This window comes from Candoia aspera, chromosome 2, assembly GCF_035149785.1.
Source record: "Candoia aspera isolate rCanAsp1 chromosome 2, rCanAsp1.hap2, whole genome shotgun sequence".
In the NCBI taxonomy this organism is placed as follows: Eukaryota; Metazoa; Chordata; class Lepidosauria; order Squamata; family Boidae; genus Candoia; species Candoia aspera.
In genome coordinates this window covers 231019797-231041752 of record NC_086154.1, presented here as the reverse complement: position 1 = coordinate 231041752, position 21956 = coordinate 231019797, and the positions used below count along the sequence as shown (strand labels likewise).

General features: G+C 39.0%; 2 protein-coding genes across 3 annotated transcripts in view; one reads left to right on the top strand and one right to left on the bottom strand.

Moving 5' to 3' along the window:
* The first annotated feature begins 1720 nt into the window (after positions 1-1720).
* Positions 1721-14509, top strand: ZCCHC9 (zinc finger CCHC-type containing 9). 2 transcript variants are annotated; one of them, XM_063295475.1, is made up of 6 exons: positions 1721-1864; positions 3879-4249; positions 6524-6674; positions 6835-6927; positions 10319-10390; positions 14327-14509. In XM_063295475.1, the coding sequence occupies exons 2-6, from the start codon at positions 3893-3895 to the stop codon at positions 14443-14445; spliced, it is 792 nt and encodes a 263-aa protein (XP_063151545.1). In that variant the 5' UTR covers positions 1721-1864; positions 3879-3892; the 3' UTR covers positions 14446-14509. The 2 variants fall into 2 exon arrangements, with proteins under 2 accessions (XP_063151545.1, XP_063151544.1); XM_063295474.1 differs by lacking the exon at positions 1721-1864 and having other exon boundaries at positions 3687-4249.
* A 937-nt stretch (positions 14510-15446) lies between these two features.
* Positions 15447-21956, bottom strand: part of ACOT12 (acyl-CoA thioesterase 12) — a 30945-nt gene continuing 24435 nt past the window's right edge. The window contains exons 12-15 of the mRNA XM_063295477.1: positions 20893-21026; positions 18470-18601; positions 17368-17494; positions 15447-16407 (exon numbers count right to left, since the gene is read on the bottom strand). Of these exons, the coding sequence (XP_063151547.1) occupies positions 16264-16407; positions 17368-17494; positions 18470-18601; positions 20893-21026 (537 nt within the window). The 3' untranslated portion in view covers positions 15447-16263. The remainder of the gene's footprint in view (positions 16408-17367; positions 17495-18469; positions 18602-20892; positions 21027-21956) is intronic.

Genomic DNA, 21956 nt, shown 5'->3' with positions numbered 1-21956 from the left:
TGATTCTATATGAAAGGTCTTTCTTGAGAGCCAGCCTAGTGTAGTGGTTAAAGTGCTTGACTGGCACCAGGGAGACCCAGGCTCTAGTCCACTCTTAGCCCATAAACTCACTGACTTTGTACCAATCACTCTCTTGCAGTCCAATTTACTTCACAGAATTATTAATCTGGGGGGAAAAAGGAGACCACAGTTGAGTTCCTATATGAAAAGTCGGATGTAATCTAACAAACAATCTGTAGTGACAATCGTTGAAAAAACAAGTATATGGCTTTTATATGTAAAAAGCTGAAGATACAGTGGATCAGATCAAAGTCCACAATGCTCCTGGTAAACCAAGCAGGACAGAAAATATCCTGCTGAACTGATGTTTCCAACCAACAATAGAAACCTTAGGAGTACTGGATCTTACACAAGATTGTATGTTAAGGAGAAAGAAGAGCTAAAAAAAAGACTCATTCACATCCTTCACTCAGAAAAACTTTGAGGCATAAAAACCATCGTCAAATTTTTGGAATAGGAATGCAGCTAATAACAAAAGATTATCCACTCCAGTTATTTCACTTTCACATACTTGTTCCTGTTGAATCCCTAACCCTAATTTAATTGCCATAAATGAAGGGGCAGGGGAAGATTTTGTTTAGCAGATTAAAAACAAAATAACATTCTAGTCCTTTCCCCCGTAACTGTTTACATATCCACCAAAAGTTATGGAAGGTTTTCAGTATAACTATTAACTACACTCAGATTGATTACGTGCCATCAAGTCATTGTCGACCCTTAGTGACCAGCCAGATAGATTTTCCCCATGACATCCAAATCCATTGTGAAACTAATTTTCACTTTGAGTCCCAGACAGCTAGAAAGCAAGATAAAATGTACAGTCCCGATGGGTTGAAAGCAGAGTATAATTTATATGTTAATACAAAAACAGGAACGTTTTATTCATTTGATCAACTATTTCCGTCAGAAACAAGTGCAGGGCAAATGTCTGTATCTGCAAAAAAACACAAGCAGCGATCCTTCATCAGAATAACTGCACCAATGTCAGTACATCGAAGCAACGCATTTGTAGCCATTTGTTGAAAAGACAGGAGCCCGGCAGCTCTAGAAAGAACGGCCCCTCTTCCCCATCCTTAGAGGATATTAATCTTAACGCATCAAGCACTCCATAACTCCCATAGGATCGGGATAGACACCCTTGACTCCGCCCGCGCCTGGCAACGTCACAAAAGCGCTGCCTCATTCACCTCCCGGAAATGCGATGCCCCGGATTTGGACGTTTCTTTGGCCGCTCTTTCCTTTAGAGGCTGTAGTTTCGAATGCTCTGGAGGCTTTTTGTCGCATTGGTCCCTGTACTTTCTGTTCTCCGCGTTCAACTGCGTGGTGCGGAAAAGTCCTTCCGGACAGTCAAGCACGCTGGAGGAAGTTAAGGTGGAGTTGCTTTTGTAATCCGGGTCATCTGGTAGCTGCCGCGCTGGGGGATTTTGGAAGCTCCGTTGGCGCTCAGCTGGTTGCTCGGAAGGTTTGGGCTTCGGGCCGTTCATTCCATCGGTATCTTTAGGTAGGCTGTGAAATCCCGTTGAGCGACTGCTAGGCCCCCGGGAGCAGATCTTAGGCTTGGAGGAACTAACTGGGAAAGCAAGAGGTCGATACACTTAAAAGACCCGGTAGCTTCTGACCACGTATTAGTTTTTCCCAACTTGGGGGAGTCACCAGATGTGTTGGGAGTTCCACAATTCCCAGCCAGAATTCCGACACTGCTAGAAGTTGGGGGAGTTGTCATCGAGCACATCTGGAGAGCACCAGTATTCAGGAAGGCACGTCCCTTTTCACTTCAAAAACGTGTTGCCTGTGCCAGAACTGGGTTCACAACCCTCTCCTTCATGAAGATTTGCACCTATACGCTTTCTTTTTAAAGTGTGTGTTAACTGTTGCAATGCTGTTGTGATGGTAGCTACTATATTAACTGCACTTGATTTCTTTAGTTTTAATTAAATTTCAGTGCATTTCAGTTTGTTTTCTGTGTATTCTCTGAATGGCCAACTGCAAGTTTTCTTCCAAAAAAAATTTGCTTTTGCTTGAGGGCAGTATTTGGCCCTCCCGGTGTCACTGCATTTCAGCTCTCCTCAGCCCTAGGCCATAATGGTTAATAGTATAGGGGCATGGGAGTTGTATGGTGCTTGTAAGGCCACATATTGCCCCGCAATGCCCTACAAGGCTTTACCTACTTTCAGCTGGACATTCATATGTTTAGAATGACTGTGTCATGCTCCCGGATCAAATGTTCCCAGAACATCTTATCGTACTCGCATCCATTTTGGTGAAATGCGTGTCCACCTGTGTGTCGACCAGCAGGGAGGGGGAGCATGGTTGAAGTGTGAATCATTTTGTTTGGACTATCTTCCAGCACCAAGGCCATCCACGGAGAAGTGTTACAGACATCTGCTGGTAAGAGAAGGAGGGGGCACATACCTAAGGGGGCGGGGGGGGAGGGATTTGGCTTCACTGAGATTTTTAATTGTAGAAACGCACAGGAATTTTCATTCACAACTTTTTCTATGTATTGAATGCTTCGCACCATTAAAATAGATTTCTAAGCAAAAGCTTATGAGTTGTAATTAAATGGGAAGACGAGCGTTCCAGTCATCACAGATTGAGCCTCTACTTCCTTTCTGCCTTGGTGATGCATTGTGCAAAATTGGACAATGTGCCATTCTGAAAAATAAGCAAGCCACAGGGCTAATTCTCCCTCCTGGCATGCCCAGTGCATATTATTTGCCGCTTTTCCCTACTTGCCTTCCATCTCTATTTTGGTGGATATTATGGTAAAGTATAGAGCAGCCACCACTGAGTGGAAATACCATCTCTGCCAAGGAAAGGGTGTATGTGGATAAGGGTAATCCTTTACTCAGAAGTTCTAGTCTGGCCAGTTTGTGGATTGGGATTTAGGCTTGACCTTTCTTTGACATGGGTTCTGATTTTTTTATATACTTAGAAGAACCATTAATGAAACTTTTCATGTTACCTGGCCCCATGGGGAAGAGGTCTCCTTGTTTTCCTTTTGGGAAGAGACTAATGGCACAGGGCATTACCAGGAAGGAAAAAAGCTGGAGCAGGCCTTGTGACTATAATTGAGAGCTGCCTACCTCATTGGATTGCACTTAATCAAACAAAGGCATCATCTGTTTATCCATTTGAAATAGTAGCTTTTGTTATTAGAGACGTAATTTGTACCAACCTGTGAGTGTAAGCCCTCTCCTCAGTAGCCTGTTATGTCACATTTGGTCTTTGTGTTAAAAAGTACAACATATTTCTTGATCGAACAGAAGCTCCACATACCTGCTGTAATGTATGTCAAGAATTGCTCACATAACTGAAGGATTTTCCCACCCCTTCACATACCCAGCAGGGCTGGAGGCCTACAGGCTGGGTCTGCTTCATATAACACGCTACTTAGAAAGGCTCTGGTTCCACGTGACTATCATGCTGTATAAAGCGGCTGTTACATTTTTGTCACTTACTTTTGGAATGAGATGTACAATAAAATTTGTGAAGTCTTAGTGCTTTCCAAAGTTAAGAGTTAGAAGCACTTCCCACTATTAGATCTCAACTAGGTCACTTTCCTCAGTGGTCAGAGGACTGTCACTTCATTGGTTATATGTTGCAATGTTATGTTAAAATCCCTCTGTAAATTAAAAACAGATCATCAGGAAGCATTGTAGAATAGCCTACCTTCTTTAGCTAGTGTAAGCTTTGGAAGGAAGAAACAGAGTAGCAAATCATGATTTTCATAATCTCCTGATGTTTTTATGCACATATGACTATCTTAATCAGATTGAATTTATCAATGACAATAAACATCTGGATCTTGCAGGAAGATTTGGATAAAGCCATGACAAGATGGGCTCGAGCAAGTGTCACCCATAGCAAGAAGGCTCTGGATGCAACACCATGGGAAGATCTGAAAAATGGGGCTGCTGGAACTGTGGAAACAAACAAAAAGCAAAGCTCTTCAGACAGATTTTCTTTAAAAAGCAACCAAGTGAAAAAGAAAAATAAGAAGAAAGACTATCTGAATGAAGATGTCAATGGTTTTATGGAATACTTAAAACAGAACTCACAGAGGTTGCATAATGGCCAATTGATCAATAGTCATCAGGCAGAGGAAGAAATAGCAACAGCTTTGAAAAAAGACAAGCGGCGGGAACAGAGAAGAGTGAAGAGACAGGAAATTAAGAAGAACATAATGGTAAGATACTATTCTCTTGTTTTTATTGCTTTCATTGTTTAATACTTCCTTTTCTTATAGTTCAAATAAGGACTGCAGCCATAGGAATTCAAGGGACATTGAATAAAAATAAATGATTTACTATTTTTCTCAGTTGGACTTTTTTCAAGAAGGTATTGCATGCTGTTTCTCAAAAATAACTTGGTCTAAATAATCTGTACATAAAGTTGTTAATTTGGCAATTAATCTCTAAGCTGATTTTACATTGTCTACCAGACAGGCTGAGTTGAAGGAGGCTTTTCTTTGTAGGAGAATAAAATACTAAATTCAATCCAGTTTCAAGCATGAATAATTGTGTTACACTCTACCTAGCAAATATTTCAATTTCTGACTGATAAAAATAAATTGCTGTAGCCTGACTAACTTTGCTTCATCTTCTCAATCTCATTTTTATTTGTTGTTTTATCTTTGTGAGGTTAGATCAGGTTCAGAGCAGAGTGAAAGAAGATGAAGTAACACTAGAAAGAAAGAAATTTGTTCAGTATTGGTTATTGATTATGTGCCAGTAAGTCAGTGTTGACTCTTGGTGACCACATACAGATTTTCTCCATGACCATCTGTCCCTAACCTTGAACCATCACCATTGTAACTAAATCCATCTACCTTGCTGCTGGTCATCTTCTTCTTCTCTATCCTTCCACCTTTCCCAGCGTTAGAGCCTTTTCCAGAGAACTGGGTCTTCGCATAATGTGTCTGAAGTAGGATAATTTGAGCCTGGTCATTTGTGCCTCGAGTGAGAACTCTGGGTTGATTTGTTCAATGATCCATCAGTTTGTTTTCTTGGCTCTCTGTTGTTTAGTATGCAGTTTCTATAGTCTATAAGACTTCCAAAGTGGCAGTTGCTGGTCATAAGAAAGTTCCTATATGGGAATGCTTTAAGCTACGCGGTGGCGCTGCGGGTTAAACCGCTGAGCTGTCGATCGGAAGGTCGGCGGTTCGAAACCGCGCGGCGGGGTGAGCTCCCGTTGCTCGTCCCAGCTTCTGCACACCAAGCAGTTCGAAAACATGCAAATGTGAGTAGATTAATTGGTACCGCTTCGGCGGGAAGGTAACGGCGTTCCGTGAGTCATGCTGGCCACATGACCCGGAAGTGTCCTATGGACAACGCCGGCTCCAAGGCTTTGAAACGGAGATGAGCACCGCCCCCTAGAGTCGGACACGACTGGACTTTACGTCAAGGGAAACCTTTACCTTTACTATACTACCTGTGTATCAGTGCATGCAGCTTGTTAAAATCTTGGATGCAGCCTGTAAAGACTTCTACAAGCTATTACCAGATTGTAATTTTTAATGAGAAAGGCAAAATGTTTAAATGACTGGAAAGTAATCACATTAAATATATTTAATTTTAATGAAATTTAAATAATATTAAATAATGTTTTGTTCTGGCCTACTCCTAACTACTACTAACTAAGGGACGCGGTGGCGCTGCGGGTTAAACCGCTGAGCTGCTGAGCTTGCCGATCAGAAGGTTAGCGGTTCAAATCTGCATGACAGGGTGAGCTCCCGTTGCTAGTCCCAGCTCCTGCCAACCTAGCAGTTCGAAAACATGCAGATGTGAGTAGATTAATAGGTACCACTTCGGCGGGCAGGTAACGGCGTTCCATTTAGTCATGCTGGCCACATGACCATGGAAGTGTCTACGGACAAACGCTGGCTCTTCGGCTTTGAAACGGAGATGAGCACCGCCCCCTAGAGTCGGACACGACTGGACTTAATGTCAAGGGAAACCTTTACCTTTACCTTACTCCTAACTATATGAAATGTGGCTTCTAGTGTGTGACAGAAAGGCAGGGTTACTTTTATGGAACTTTTAGCATCCTAATCAAATATATGTGATTCTAGGATGTTTTTCTTGCAAAAGTTAGTTGAATAAAAACAGTTGTTAATTATAAGGTCAGGTGAGAGGAATGGCTTTTCACTTCAGGAAATTTTAACTTCAGAGTAAATTTATAATTTAAATTATAAATTTAAAGAGTTTTTTAATAAAATGCAAATGCTATTAGTGTGGAAGTGAATGGTAATAGGATTCAGACAGGGCTATGAAGAGGAAGTCTTCTGAGAAAAATCCTTTCTCTGAAGTATTTCTATTGGGAGGATATCTGATTATATGTATGTGTGGCTTCTACTTGTAGTACTCCATGGTAAGGTTACGCTGAAAAGTGGTTAGTGTAAAAAGAGATGGCTTCCAGTCCATACTGCATTCACTTGGTAATTCACCTTGTTTTGTCAAAGGTATGCTTCCACTGTCGAAAGCCAGGCCATGGGATTGCAGATTGCCCAGCTGTCCTTGAAAGCCAAGACATGGGAACTGGAATTTGTTACCGATGTGGCTCTACTGAACATGAAATCAACAGATGCAAAGCAAAAATAGATCCAGCTCTTGGTATGTCTAATAACTAAGGTACTGAGCATGATGGGCTTGGTAAATGTTTGTCACAATTATCAGGGTAATATTGAGTTAAATATTCCAGGTTATGATTATGATGATTTACAAAATCTTAATGTATTTCCTTTGTAATGTGAACTATGTGAATTTCTTTCAGGGGAATTTCCATATGCAAAATGCTTTATTTGTGGGGAAATGGGCCATCTCTCAAGGTCATGTCCTGATAATCCTAAGGGACTTTATGCTGAAGGTAAGGCCACATTTTTTGTTTGAAATCCCATTAATTTTTTAAAAAAATGATGGCGGCTAATTGATGTGCTTCAGAATATTTCCCCTATCTTGACAGCTTGAGTGAGTGCAATTGCCTTATGAAGGAATACATTGTACAGATCTCTCCTCTTTTGACAAATTCTACAAGAAAGTTTTCTATCCTTACCATCTTAGCATATTTGTTATAAAACTATTGCCATAAAGAGTTTTCCAAATATTTGGGGAAATTGTAAAAAATACTTTGTCTATACACAAAAGCAACATTCAGTGATTTTTGCCATGTTAGTTCTATTCCAGAAAAAAAAAATGGTATCCTCTTTGAAGGGTAAAATAGACTAGCATCATGAGAAGCTTTGAAATTGTCTTGATGTAGTGGGATAGTTAGAGGTTCACCTCTGTATATAATCGTATTGTGCTTATTTACTGCATCATTTAGACTATATTTGAAGAATAAGTGCTGGACATGTTTTGACAAGTTATTTAGTAAAGGAAAGTACTAGTTAAATAATGTAAACTTGCAGTAGTACATTCTATTTAGTTTTTTCAAGAATGGAAATGGGTGTTAGATGTTACTTATTAACAAATGGAATGGAGAACGTTAGACTAAAACTGTTGAACAGTACACATTATTCTAAAGTAGAAGGAAAAGGCTTTATATCTACCTGACATTTTTAACTGTAAACGATTTCATCCTTATTGCAGCATGTTTTATTTATTTGTCGAATTTTATTACTGCCCATAAAGGAGGGACTCTGGGCGGTCTACAGAAACAAGATTTAAAATTCAATATCAATATAAATACAATAATAAACAGACAAAAAATATAAAAATATAATAAAATATGATAAAATCCAGATGGCTAAAAGTTGTGTTTCAGTCCATGAGTATACAAGATCATCCTAGGGCGCTAGCGATCCCCACGAATGGCTGTTCCCCATCCTGCTCCAGGCATGACCAGGTTTTAGCTTTTTGCAGAAGTCCAGGAGTGAGGGGGCTTGTCTCACCTCTGGGGGAAGAATGTTCCAGAGGGCGGGAGCTACTGCAGAGAAGGTGCGCTTCCTGGGCCCCATCAGATGGAATTCCTTTACGGATGGGGTCCGTAGCATGCCCTCTTTGCATGACTGGGTGGGACGGGTTGATGTAATGGGGATGAGGGTTACACCAGATGCCAAAATAGAAAGAGAAGGGTCCTTGAAGTAAGGAATCAAAAGTAGCCCTTGAAGTTGCATATGAAACTTAAGATAAACAAAATATCTTTGGATGAGAACAGTAATTGACAAAGTAATCCTGGAATGGTTGTATTAACTCATATCTATAGAATGTCAGGAACCTATTTTCAAAATTTAAACAAAACAAATAAAATTAACAGTATAATTTGCATGTACTGGAAATTCTTCAAGGAATGGATAGAGCAAAACCAGTATATGTATTGGTTCACATACTTCATACTACATATAAGTGTATATTACCCATTCAGATACTACCTACAGATCTTCCCAATTAAGTTTTCCCTGTATTTACCACTCATATTCTATGACCACCGTTTATTCAACAAGTTAATATTTTTGCCAGAGATGAGCCCAAATCTAATAATCTCAATATTATTCATTAATCCATCAAATATTTACAACAAAGAATTTCAGAAAAAGGGGTTGGGTAAAATTCTGATTAATTTCAGACAGAAATGTAATTTGGCCAAAAAAAATGTTAAATGTAAAGAAATCTGTTTGATCAGTCTTCTCAAGAAAACAAATCTTAGTAAATGTAAGCTTCCTTAGACAAAGTAAACAGCTATCAAAGGGATTTCCACCCAGTTCCTCTTTTATGTCCTTTCCCCTCCCCTCTTTTATATTTAGGCAGCTGAAGATGCCGAAGTAGAGGAAGAAGTAGGTAAAGCTGTAGAAGATATAATTGTTAAAATAGCTGAACAATGGGAAAGTATGGGCTGGACTAGAGATAGCATAAAACACACCTTAAAATTGACTTGTTTTTCCTTACTGTGTATTTATTTATTTAATTTTTATCCCGCCTTTGTTATTTTTATAAATAACTCAAGGCGGCGAACATACCTAATACTCCTTTCTCTTCCTATTTTCCCCACAACAACAACCCTGAGAGGTGAGTTGGGCTGAGTGGGACTGGCCCAAGGTCACCCAGCCAGCTTTCATGCCTAAGGCGGGACTAGAACTCACAGACTCCTGGTTTCTAGCCCAGCGCCTTAACCACTAGACCAAACTGGCTGTTAATATATTGGATAGGAATGGGGCCACTATGCAGCCTTTTCTCAATTTAATAGCACTGGTGAGAGGGCCTGGGGGTTACATCTTACTTTGAGTGACATACCTTCATGTAGCATACTATTAAATGAAATAGATGCTGGTCAATTGAGGAGGCCTCCAACTTCTCCCACAATTTAGCTTGGGATATGCTTGAAATCAGTGAAAGCAACATAGATGGAGGTTGTGTTGTGTGAGGAGTATTTTTCAATGAGGTCCTAGAGTGCAAGGCACTTTGATAGTAAAACCCACCTGCACCTCTACATGCAGGTTTTCTTGTTCTAACCAGTTCTAGAATTTCCACTGTAGATGTCTTGCATACAGCTTGCTGCTAGCATTGAGGAGGCTAATTGGTCTATAATTAACAGGATATCCTTCCTCTCCTTTTTATATATAGGAACAATTATTGCAAGCCTCAAATCCTTGGGGACTCAGCCAAAGGTGTCAATACAGATAGTAAAGACAGAATACAGGCCCAGAAGACCAGATTGCTTTTAATGGCCTGTATAGGGATTTGGTCTTCCCCAGTCTTAGTTGGGCAACAAGGCTCTTCATCTCTGACATTTATGTTGTGTATCTGTGATGATGGGGGACAGATCATGGAGAGGGGATATCGAAATAAAGTAGATAAAAGGAAAGGGGGTTTCCCATCTTGGAAACTTCACTAGAACTACATCTGGGAATGTGGACATGGGGCTGCCATCCAAACATACCGTGTTGTGGTCTCTATCCAGCCTTTGTTTTGCATAGAATTGCCATAGAGACTACCCTTTCATTTTACTGCCTATCTGACCTTCTTTCCTCCTCCCATCTGTACATGATAGATTCTAGTCTACAGAAAGTGTTTCCTACAATAAAACTGCTAGTCTGTTATTAGAAATAATTATGAGTCTTGTGTTATTTTAAAGGCCACCATACGTCTCTCTCTTGAAGTAGAATATATTGTAATTTTCATTTGAAGATATATTTTAAAAAATCAGTTTTCCCCCATTGCATTTATGCTTCGTTAAAAAAAAAGATTTGACATAAGCATGTCAGACTGTAATTCATATATATTGCAGTAAAAGTCAATTATTTCCCTTTGATCTTTTATAGGAGGGTCTTGCCGGATTTGTGGATCTGTGGAGCACTTTAAAAGAGACTGCCCAGAAAATCAAAATTCAGATGGTGAGCTCCAGAACTTCTGTTTATTAGAAGGCATTGTTGTTTATTCGTTTAGTCGCTTCCGACTCTTCGTGACTTCATGGACCAGCCCACGCCAGAGCTTCCTGTCGGTCGTCAACACCCCCAGCTCCCCCAGGGATGAGTCCGTCACCTCTAGAATATCATCCATCCACCTTGCCCTTGGTCGGCCCCTCTTCCTTTTGCCTTCCACTCTCCCTAGCATCAGCATCTTCTCCAGGCTGTCCTGTCTTCTCATTATGTGGCCAAAGTATTTCAGTTTTGCCTTTAATATCATTCCCTCAAGTGAGTAGTCTGGCTTTATTTCCTGGAGGATGGACTGGTTGGATCTTCTTGCAGTCCAAGGCACTCTCAGAATTTTCCTCCAACACCACAGTTCAAAAGCATCGATCTTCCTTCGCTCAGCCTTCCTTATGGTCCAGCTCTCGCAGCCATATGTTACTACAGGGAACACCATTGCTTTAACTATGCGGGCCTTTGTTGTCAGTGTGATGTCTCTGCTCTTAACTATTTTATCGAGATTTGTCATTGCTCTTCTTCCAAGGATTAAGCGTCTTCTGATTTCCTGACTGCAGTCAGCATCTGCAGTAATCTTTGCACCTAGGAATACAAAGTCTTTCACTGCTTCTACATTTTCTCCCTCTATTTGCCAGTTATCAATCAAGCTGGTTGCCATAATCTTGGTTTTTTTGAGGTTTAGCTGCAAACCAGCTTTTGCACTTTCTTCTTTCACCTTCATCATAAGGCTCCTCAGTTCCTCTTCATTTTCAGCCATCAAAGTGGTATCATCTGCATATCTGAGATTGTTAATGTTTCTTCCAGAGATTTTAACTCCAGCCTTGGATTCCTCAAGGCCAGCTTGTCGCATGATGTGTTCTGCATACAAGTTGAATAGGTAGGGTGAGAGTATACAGCCCTGCCGTACTCCTTTCCCAATCTTAAACCAGTCCGTTGTTCCGTGGTCTGTTCTTACTGTTGCTACTTGGTCGTTATACAGATTCCTCAGGAGGCATACAAGATGACTTGGTATCCCCATACCACTAAGAACTTGCCACAATTTGTTATGGTCCACACAGTCAAAGGCTTTAGAATAGTCAATAAAACAGAAATAGATGTTTTTCTGAAACTCCCTGGCTTTTTCCATTATCCAGCGGATATTGGCAATTTGGTCTCTAGTTCCTCTGCCTTTTCTAAACCCAGCTTGTACGTCTGGCAATTCTCGCTCCATGAACTGCTGAAGTCTACCTTGCAGGATCTTGAGCATTACCTTACTGGCATGTGAAGTGAGTGCCACTGTTCGATAGTTTGAACATTCTTTAGTGTTTCCCTTTTTTGGTATGGGGATATAAGTTGATTTTTTCCAGTCTGATGGCCATTCTTGTGTTTTCCAAATTTGCTGGCATATAGCATGCATTACCTTGACAGCATCATCTTGCAAGATTTTGAACAGTTCAGCTGGGATGCCGTCGTCTCCTGTTGCCTTGTTATTAGCAATGCTTCTTAAGGCCCACTCAACCTCACTCTTCAGGATGTCTGGCTCTAGCTCACCGACCACATCGTCAAAGCTATCCCCGATATTGTTATCCTTCCTATACAGGTTTTCTGTATATTCCTGCCACCTTTTCTTGATCTCTTCTTCTTCTGTTAGGTCCTTGCCATCTTTGTTTTTGATCATACCCATTTTTGCCTGGAATTTACCTCCAATGTTTCTAATTTTCTGGAAGAGGTCTCTTGTCCTTCCTATTCTATTGTCTTCTTCCACTTCCACGCATTGCTTATTTAAAAATAATTCCTTATCTCTTCTGGCTAACCTCTGGAATTTTGCATTTAATTGGGCATATCTCCCCCTATCACTGTTGCCTCTTGCTTTCCTTCTTTCTTGGGCTACTTCTAGTGTCTCAGCAGACAGCCATTTTGCCTTCTTGGTTTTCTCTTTCTTTGGGATGTATTTTGTTGCCGCCTCCTGAACAATGCTGCCAACTTCTGTCCAGAGTTCTTCCGGGACCCTATCTACTAAGTCCAGTCCCTTAAATCTATTCTTCACCTCCACTGCATATTCCTTAGGAATATTAGTGAGCTCATATCTAGTTGATCTGTGGGTCTTCCCTAATCTCTTTAGTCTGATCCTAAATTGTGCAAGAAGAAGTTCGTGATCTGAACTACAGTCAGCTCCAGGCCTTGTTTTTACCGACTGTACAGATGTCCGCCACCTTTGGCTGCAAAGGATGTAATCAATCTGATTTCGGTGTTGTCCATCTGGTGAAGTCCATGTATAAAGCCGTCTCTTAGGTTGCTGGAAGAGAGTGTTTGTTATGCAGAGTGAATTGTCTTGGCAAAATTCTATCAGCCTGTGTCCTGCTTCGTTTTGTTCTCCCAGGCCATACTTACCTGTAATTCGAGGTGTCATTTGACTGCCCACCTTAGCATTCCAGTCTCCTGTGATGAAAATAACATCTCTTTTAGGTGTGTTGTCCAGTAGGTGCTGCAGATCCTCATAGAACTGCTCTACTTCAGCTTCTTCAGCATTTGTGGTTGGGGCGTATATTTGGATCACTGTGATGTTAGATGGCTTGCCCTGAATTCGAATTGAGATCATTCTGTCATTTTTTGGGTTGTATCCAAGCACTGCTTTAGCCACTTTACTATTAATTATGAAGGCTACTCCATTTCTTCTGTGGTCCTCTTGTCCGCAGTAGTAGATCTGGTGGTCATTTGATGTGAAGTGGCCCATTCCAGTCCATTTCAGTTCACTGACGCCCAGAATGTCTATCTTTAATCTTGACATCTCACCAATAACCACATCCAATTTGCCCTGGCTCATAGATCTTACATTCCAGGTTCCGATGGTGTGTTGATCCTTAGAACATTGGATTCGCCGTTCACCACCAGCACCGTCGGCCGCTAGCCGTCCTTTCGGCTTTGAGCTAGCTGCGTCATCACGTCTGGGGCTAGTTGAGCTCATCCTCTGTTCCTCCCCAGTAGCATTTTGACCATCTTCCGACCTGGGGGTCTCATCTTCCGATGGTATACCGACATATCTCTGGTTGTACTGATCCATTTAGTTTTCACGGCAAGAATACTGAGGTGGGTTGCCATTACCTTCCCCAGGGATCGCATTTAGTCTGACCTCTCTGTCATGACCTTCCCGTCTTGGGTGGCCCTTCACGGTTTAGCTCATGGCATCATCGAGGTGCTCAAGCTCCAGCACCACGACAAGGTAACGATCCTTTGCTGAAGATTAGAAGGCATAGTTATATACATATAGACCTTTGTGTATAATGAACTCTGGCTACAGAATTATAAACCTCACTGGACATCCTTACAAGTTTCTGATTACACTGACAAATTTATTGTGTTACTCAATAACTATCCAACTTTTAACGGGTCATTTAGATATCTGTTAAGTCTACATACTGTATGTTCCAAGACATATCAACTGTTACAGCTGGAGAAGAAAACTATCACAATTCTATATTACTTTTTCTGGCAGTGAAGAATTTCAGAAGTGGAATATCATTTTCACAGTAATATTATCATGAAACTCATTAGCCATGCATTATGGAATTCTTGTTCCAAATTGTTTGTTAGAGATGTAGGTGTAAGCTACATCAAATTTATTTTTGAGTAGGAAGAGTAAGGTTGGACTATAAATAGCATTGTAACTTTTGGTTTATACATTGTGTGTATACAGTAGGCTGGAAATGTCAGAAAGTATTAATACTAACACTGGTATTTTTAAATCAACTTGAATTCTTAGAAGGCTTATTACAATTTGATCTAATGTTAACATGGATAAAACTAAAAAATACGTATCACTGTTGCAACAAATATTTATACAGACTGTATCAAATTACTGAACTATATTCTGGAATATAAGACAGTTGATTTATCATACTTTTTTTTTCCTTTGTTCCCCCATAGATCGAGCAGTAACTGTTGGTCGGTGGCTCAAAGGAATGAGTGCAGATTATCAAGAAGTTGTAGAAATTCCTGAACCATGTAAAGGAAAACCAAAAGTACCTAAGATTGTTAACTTTTGACCATTTCTATTCTCTATAATATTTCTCAATATATGACTTAAAATAAAAACTGCAAGCTTTTGAATATGCTAAAACTACACATTGTCTTTTAAGTACTGATCCAGTGATAAAATCTAGCCTGAATGGAAACTAAATGGAAAAAGCCTTTCAATAGGGTGTTGCAGCAATTGACTGGCTGACCCATTAACTTTGAACTGGAAGGAGATCTTTCCAAATATTGCATGGTCAGTTGGCCTTTGCTCGGTAATAAGAATAAACTCAGTTGAGGATGGATTTGGTCAACCCTATGTTTGTAAGTTAAGACTAGTTCTTTGATGGGAGATACGTTAAGAGTGTCTTATTTTAATATTTGTATCATCTGAAATCCCTGTGGATAAAATCAAGACAACCAGGTGAAAAATAGTTGCATGCATAGACAAATTTATTCCTCCCTCCTCTCCCCTCCCTTCCCCTTCCACCTGATAGCAGAATTGCAGCTTGAGACATGGAGTACAAATTACTTGGGCTTTTTGTTCAATCATTTCTTCCTTCCTTTCTAGTCCAGTGTAATAAAACTGTTTTAATTATATTCTTGGGACATCAACTCCTGTTGAATACTGTACACTTTGAAACAACAAAGCAGTTTGTTTGATTTGTTCAATATCATGAAATTCCTATTAATCTTAATTTCACTTTAAGATATGCAAAGATGTGACTGGTATGTCCAATTGCATGAATTTGTTCATTTTGAAAACTTATCAGGGTTTATAATTTTTTTCTATTGAAAAAGGCATTATTTTAGAATATATTGAACATATATTAAATAACAGTTTTTCTTTTGTGATATGCAATTTAGAATGCCTGACTGTAAAAAACATCAGGAAAATCTTTAGATTATTGTGTATTAGAGTTGAGGTACTATGCAAATATTTTAAAGACTATGACAGAAATAAAGCAGCTCAATAACTGCATAAATATTTTTTAAAGAATTGTCATAGAAGCAAAATCTCTGCAGTCTGAAGTGGATCTGTTACTTTTTATTATATATAATGTTCTCTTTTGTTATATTCCTACTGTGGAATAAAAGAAGAACAGAATAGCACAATTCAAGGGGAAAACTAGACTATACCAGTTATTTAAACATGCCTGTAAGTGGACATACCCTCCATTTTTGTCACTGCAGATGTGGGGAAATAGATTTAATTACTAGCACAGGTTTTCCCTATCTCAAGAAAATATTTGCTTAAGACCTCCATAACTGCAGATTCAGATATATCAATGAATTGCCATAATTTCATGTGCCTCTGTTCATACTGTGCAGAGCAGCCTGTTTAAAGAAACGTTCTTATCCTATTGATCAGATACTATAATTTAAAATAATTTATATTTAGCAGTCATGTTTGTTAATAGCTAATATTTTTTTTTAAGTTGCCTGATTCATTATACAGAAATTTGTGCCAAAATGCCTTTCACAGAAATAGTTGCAAGATTGTGAAATATATATGGTCCTCTCTGTGTTCTCTCTAATACATACATGTTATAATAAATAGATAATGTACTTAAGCTCATTTAAAAATAAACATTTGCATCTGAAATAATATTTGAAATGTAGTAATATTAATTACTGATTGCATTTACAAGCTTTTTTGATCATTCAGAAGACTGTTGTAAAATTTTGAAGGTGATTAGATGCTCCAGCATTCAATGTAGTCTTGGATGATATGGCAATTGTCATAGTGATGATTTCAAAGTAAGTAGATGGCAATTGATTTCTTAGATTGAACATTTATCCACAAAGGTTTCAATGATTTTTGTCATTTTCAAGTACAGTGTTGTTAATTAAATGTAGCTGATCTTGCTGCTCTCTGATTCTAAGCACTGGATACACATCGATGCTATATCTTCAATTGATTTCCATAGACAATTAGGATGTTCAGCAAAGTAAGGCATGATATTATGTGCATCATGGATGAAGAGAGAAACCTTTAAAATATAGAGAAGGTCATTGTGATTCAGTCCATGTCATAACCAGCACTAAAATTATCACACTGCACTAAATGTGGGACATTCTAAACTGCATATTGGTGCATGGCTTCTTTTTAAACATAACAGGCATGTTCAGTTCAATTCTCTTCCAGGGACTTCATTTTCAGAACGCTGTGGTGTTCATTAGGCTGCTGGAATAGGACCAAGGAAGCCCAAGTTAAGTTTATGCTTAGATATGAAAGTTCACGGATGATCAAACAGAGGGTTCAGCCCAGCTTATATCAAAGGATTTTTGTCATGAGAGGAGAGAATAAGGTATGTTATGAGCTCCTGGATATGAGTCTGAACAATTGGGAATTGTACATAGAGCACTGGTATGACCTTAGAATCTGAACAATTATATGGAAAGGAAATTCAAATATTTCTGCACCCAAAAAGCAACTTATTCACACAGACACTACCACAGACTATTAAGTCTCTTCTCACTCAAAAAGTTGTGCAAGTTGTATCATCCCCTTTCTTCTGTAACCTGTAAACTAGTACAGATATCTCAGGTATTTATCTAACAGTTCTAAAAGTGATAAAAATGGGAAATTTGTTATTTTGAATGTACTTCTATATAAAACAATGGAGGTGGTTTTTTTTTTTTTAAAAGATGTGACTGTATGACAAATACCTCAAGAACTGAGTCTAATTCATAGTGGACTTGCTGATTATTTCCAATATACAAGGGAGCGTATATGGAAACTTTGAAGAAAACTAATACTGGTGAGGAATAAATGGGAATTTAAAGAGTCCACTCAGCATTCTCCTCTCCCCATTAGAATAAGTTCTTGGGTTGAAAAGCAGAATACTGGTGCTGTGTCATGAATTAAATTACTTTTATATCTCAATGAGGGGAAAAAAGGAAGAAACTGAAACTTACGAAAAGACTGCATGTAACTTCAAGCCACTTACCAAAGAGGAATCCTCATGGGTGTAGATAAAGAATCCTGCACACTGGATTTCACTTTGGTGGTAGTTTTGGTTGGCAGGTGGAACAGCTGTCAAAGCAACTGACTTCACAGCTATTATGTAAGGACCTCTAAATTTAATAAGTGTAGTGTTATGGTCATATTTACAGAAAAGCCAAGCTGCCAAAAAAAAAAGGGCTTACTATGTTTAGGAAGAGTTCCCAACCAGGAGGGTTGGAATGAGGTTCCCAAAATTCCCAGCAAAGGATAACAAATGTAGGGAACAGCTAGTTTAAGGCTATAATTTTAGTCATAAGGCAATAGAAGGATTGTAAAAATCTATCATAACACTTCAATACATTTCTTTGCTTAGGAAGCTGCACATTATATTAAGTGGAGAAATGCATAACAGTTGTAATGAGCACAGGCTGGTGGCAAAGACTAAAAGAAGGGCCTCTCTACCATTACCTTCTTTTTCTCCCTCCATTGCTACATGTTTCCCTAGAAACACCTGCTGCTGCTAAGGAAAGCATCTTGAAAAGTGGCAGCACTGAATTCCTCTATCACCAAGGAAATGGTTAAATGAAGAATTAAGTATACAGTGATAGCCAGAAGACTGGTTTGCTGTGATAGTTGCCCCAAGCTCATCAGAGTTCTGGTAGAATCTCTGTCCCCCCCCAAAATTGGGACCAAGAATCTAAGAAACATTAAGACATTCTGTATGTAAGCAAGGCTGTTGCCACAAATAAAGACACAAGAAATTACCATAGAATATAAATTATATAGAGAGGGGGGTGGTTCTGAAGGAAGAACTAGAGACGATGTGGAAAGTGAAGGCCAAAGTGGTCCCAGTGGTGGTAGGAACACTTGGGGCTGTGACTCCCAAGCTGGGAGAGAGAATCCAACAGATCTCAGGAGCAACTTCAGAGCTCTCTGTCCAGAAGAGTGCAGTGCTAGGAACAGCTAGGATACTGTGCAGAATCCTCAGATTTCCAGGCCTCTGGTGGAGGACCCAAGGTTGAGGAAGATACATACCAGCCATAGGGGTGAGAAGGGAATTTTTTTAAAATTTAACTTCCCCAAAGATTTTCAAATTTGATACTTACCCAGTTATAGAAGGTTCCCTTCGAGACACAAGAATTAAAAAATCTTTGGGTTTATTTCCATTAGCTGATGCTGAGGATGTAATGTGGTATATTTTGTCCTCTTCAGTCACATACTCCCTGACTCTACAATTTCTGCAAGCATATAGAAATAGAGTTTAGAACTTCAGTTTAGAACTGAAAAGTAACTAACAGACATTAGGCATTCTTTAAATTCCAAGTTGTGGAAATCAGTTCCTTTTCAGGTCACATCTGTTGAAGCTACATTTTCTTGGCCTTTTTTGTTCTTAAAGGATGAAGAACTAAAGCTACAGAGATTTCCTTTTATAAATCCAGTCTTACTAAACTGCTCACAGATGCTCACAAAAGAACTGCTTAACAATCTATGATTTTGTCCTCTATCATATGAAGCTGACATACGGTAGTTAACAATCTCTCATGATTACTCAAAGATTAGAGAGAGGGGCTCCAAAATGGCCTCTGCTCCCTGTAGCCACTGAATCATCGAATGCTAGAATGCTGAGATTACCACCTTTTTGGCACTCAGTTTTGTGCTCATTGTGTTAATTTGCATTTTGAACCTATTTAGTCTAAATCAGGTTTTCTCAACCAGGATTCTGTGGAACCCTAGGGTTCTACAAGAGGTCACTAGGAGTTCCCTGGGAGATCATGATTTATTTAAAAAATTATTTCAAATTCGGGCAACTTCACATTGAAGAGCTCAGTTTCATTCTTTATTTTCAGTTTAACACCACTGATAATGCATAAATGCAGGCCTACACATGAAACAAATATAGTAATTTTGTAATGTCTGGCCTGTATTTGAGCAGGGGTTTGCCGAGGCCTCAAAAATATTTAAAGGGTGCCTCCAGGGTCAGAAAGTTGAGAAAGGCTAGTCTAAATTTATCAGAACCCTATTGCAAGTCCCCTGCACCACAACACACACCCTTTTTTGGTTACAACTTGGATGTCCTGCTGCAGCAGCCTAAATCAGAATCTGCCATTTGAAATATTGGCTGAGGCAGGTTCTCTGCAGCAAATCACTGGCTCATCACATGTTTACTGACAACTTTATTCTTACCTGGAAGGACACCACTGCCAGCTATTTGTCCTTTTATCTCATTCCTAATACCCTTTAGAATTGATAAAATCATAGAAGCATTTAAACAGTCCTTGATCTGGATCTATAGATGATAGATCTAACATTCCATCATTTTGGCCTAAAGTTTTCTTTTATATCTCTTCTATGATTCCTAACTATCTTTACAGGGTTACTTCTGCTACACACAGAAGAGCACTCTTGTTAGTGAATTTTAATAGTTTCACTTTGTTATTGGGGGGGGAGATATGGTATCATCCCTTATGCAAAATGTTTTGGCATTTGTTCCAATGCCACAACTGAATCAGTAGCATGCCTTATTCCATAGTCCCCTTTATTCAACGTGTCATCCAGAGCACGTATCTCCACTTTTCACTTCTTTGTGGGGCTGGGCTAAAACCAAAGTTACTTGCTTTTCATTTGCTGACTTTTCAGCTGAAACCACTAAGAATGTAGAGAAGTTTTGCTTGACTGCAATTACTATTACTGGACCTGGCTGCTATGCTGGTTAGGAGTGTGTTGATTTCTTGCTGAGGTTTTAGATGATGATGATGATGAACCTTGGTTTTTTCTGTGTGCTGCACAGAATATTTTGGACTCTGACTGTAAATTAATAAAGTACAATAAACACCTTGGAGAGGTCTTTCAAAACTCTGAGATCTAATTGATCTGGACCTGGAGATTTAAATTAATTCAAGACGGCCAGATGTTTCCTATCTCTTTACTTGCCCTGGGTTGCTACTTCCTTCTTCCATCACTTGCTCTGCTTAATCCATTTGAATGCAGTTCCCCATTGGAGACTAGACTGAAGCAAAGTAGGAGTGGAAGAGCTCTGCCCCTCCTCCGTTGCCTTTTACTATGCTACCATTTCTTTCAAGCAGTGGACCCACCCTTTGCTTTTTCTTTCACTTAGTACTGTCGTAGCCAAAAAAGTCCTTTCTGTTTCTTTTACCTTGTTTGTAAGTCCAAGCTCCTTTTAGTTATTCTGAACTTTCTTTCTGCAGGTATTTGCTACTTACATGCCTCATGGGGATTACGGTCCAGTATGTCTCTAAGGTTACTGAAACTGTCTTCCTTGAAGTCTAGATTGACAGTTCCCTTCCCGTTTTAAGTGTATCTACTTCTTTCATCATAAGATGTTTAGATTGAGATCACTGTATATTTCAAATTAAAATCTTGCTATGATTTCACATAACACGTTCCATCTTCTTTATTGCTATTCTCATTACACTATTCCACATCATCAAAGATTTGTCAGAATGCCAGCATCTTCTTAAATCAGACTGTAAGAACTGACACTGAATGAAATATATAAAATTGTGCTCACAAGCAGTATTTAGTCCAGTGCTTATAGAGTGAGAAGTTAGATAAAAGGAAGAATGCCAGTTTTGAAGGTATCTGTATTTGCATTTCAACCTTGATCGACAAAGCATTTTCTTCTTCCAGAGTGTACATTTTTGTCTAGGGGAAATTTTTTTTTTTTAATGCTGAATTATACATTCACATGAACTAAGGTTACAAATCATTTAGTTTTAAAAAGCAGTTTCCAAAGAAGTGTGAAACATTCCCTAAAAAGGAGTAAGTCAAGTATTATTAACATCAATAAAATATAACATTGTGACCAATAATTCAGTTTCTACAGCAAAAAGTAGTTATAGGTCAAACACAGATATATAGAATGAGGAGGAATTATGCAAAGAGAATAAATAAATAGAAGAATAGCATTCAGTGTAAAGTAGCGGTTTTACCTTGATAAAAGGAATGTTAACAATGGGAGAAATAATGGCATCAATAGCTATGGATATGACAATATGAAGGCCTCAATTAACAATAACCTGCTCCCTTAGGAATCTAACTAACCTTTAAAATTTTCTGCTGAAGACTTGCTTTGTGTTCCCATCTATGAATGGGTATAACCAATTCGGTCTTTTGTATGAGGGAGAAACCAAAGGATTGAGAAGGCCTTGTCAAAAGATGACTTTCAGGCTGTATTACTACTTGTCTTTAGGAAGCATGTTAGGATGCACTTATTAAGGTGGAGTTTTTTTCAGAGGTTGCTTTATATTTAGTTTTTAATAGCAACGGCTTTTTTGATATTGTCTGATTGTTAACTAGTTGAATGTCCTTTGTGACTCCTTTATAATGGTCCACATATTATTTTAAATTCTTGTTATGTTATTTATGTAAGTAAGTAAGTAAGTAAGTAAGTAACTACCTTTAAATGCTACTACATCCAATAGCTCTACGTAGCTGATAAGAATACATTCATAATACATTCAGTTCTAAAATCATTTAACATTCTAAGACAACGTTAAAACTAAATGCTATCTAAAATGGCCTAGATGAAGAGGCAGGGTTTAAGCCTCCCCCTTAAGTATAATAAGGAGGGCT

What these genes read in the sequence shown, in the direction of transcription:
- ZCCHC9 (XM_063295474.1), top strand. Translation starts at nt 3,818, where the DNA reads ATGACTATCTTAATCAGATTGAATTTATCAATGACAATAAACATCTGG. An exon ending in AAAAATAGATCCAGCTCTTG is followed by an intron (nt 6,675 to 6,834) that starts GTATGTCTAATA and finishes AATTTCTTTCAG; the next exon opens with GGGAATTTCCATATGCAAAA. An exon ending in TAAGGGACTTTATGCTGAAG is followed by an intron (nt 6,928 to 10,318) that starts GTAAGGCCACAT and finishes GATCTTTTATAG; the next exon opens with GAGGGTCTTGCCGGATTTGT.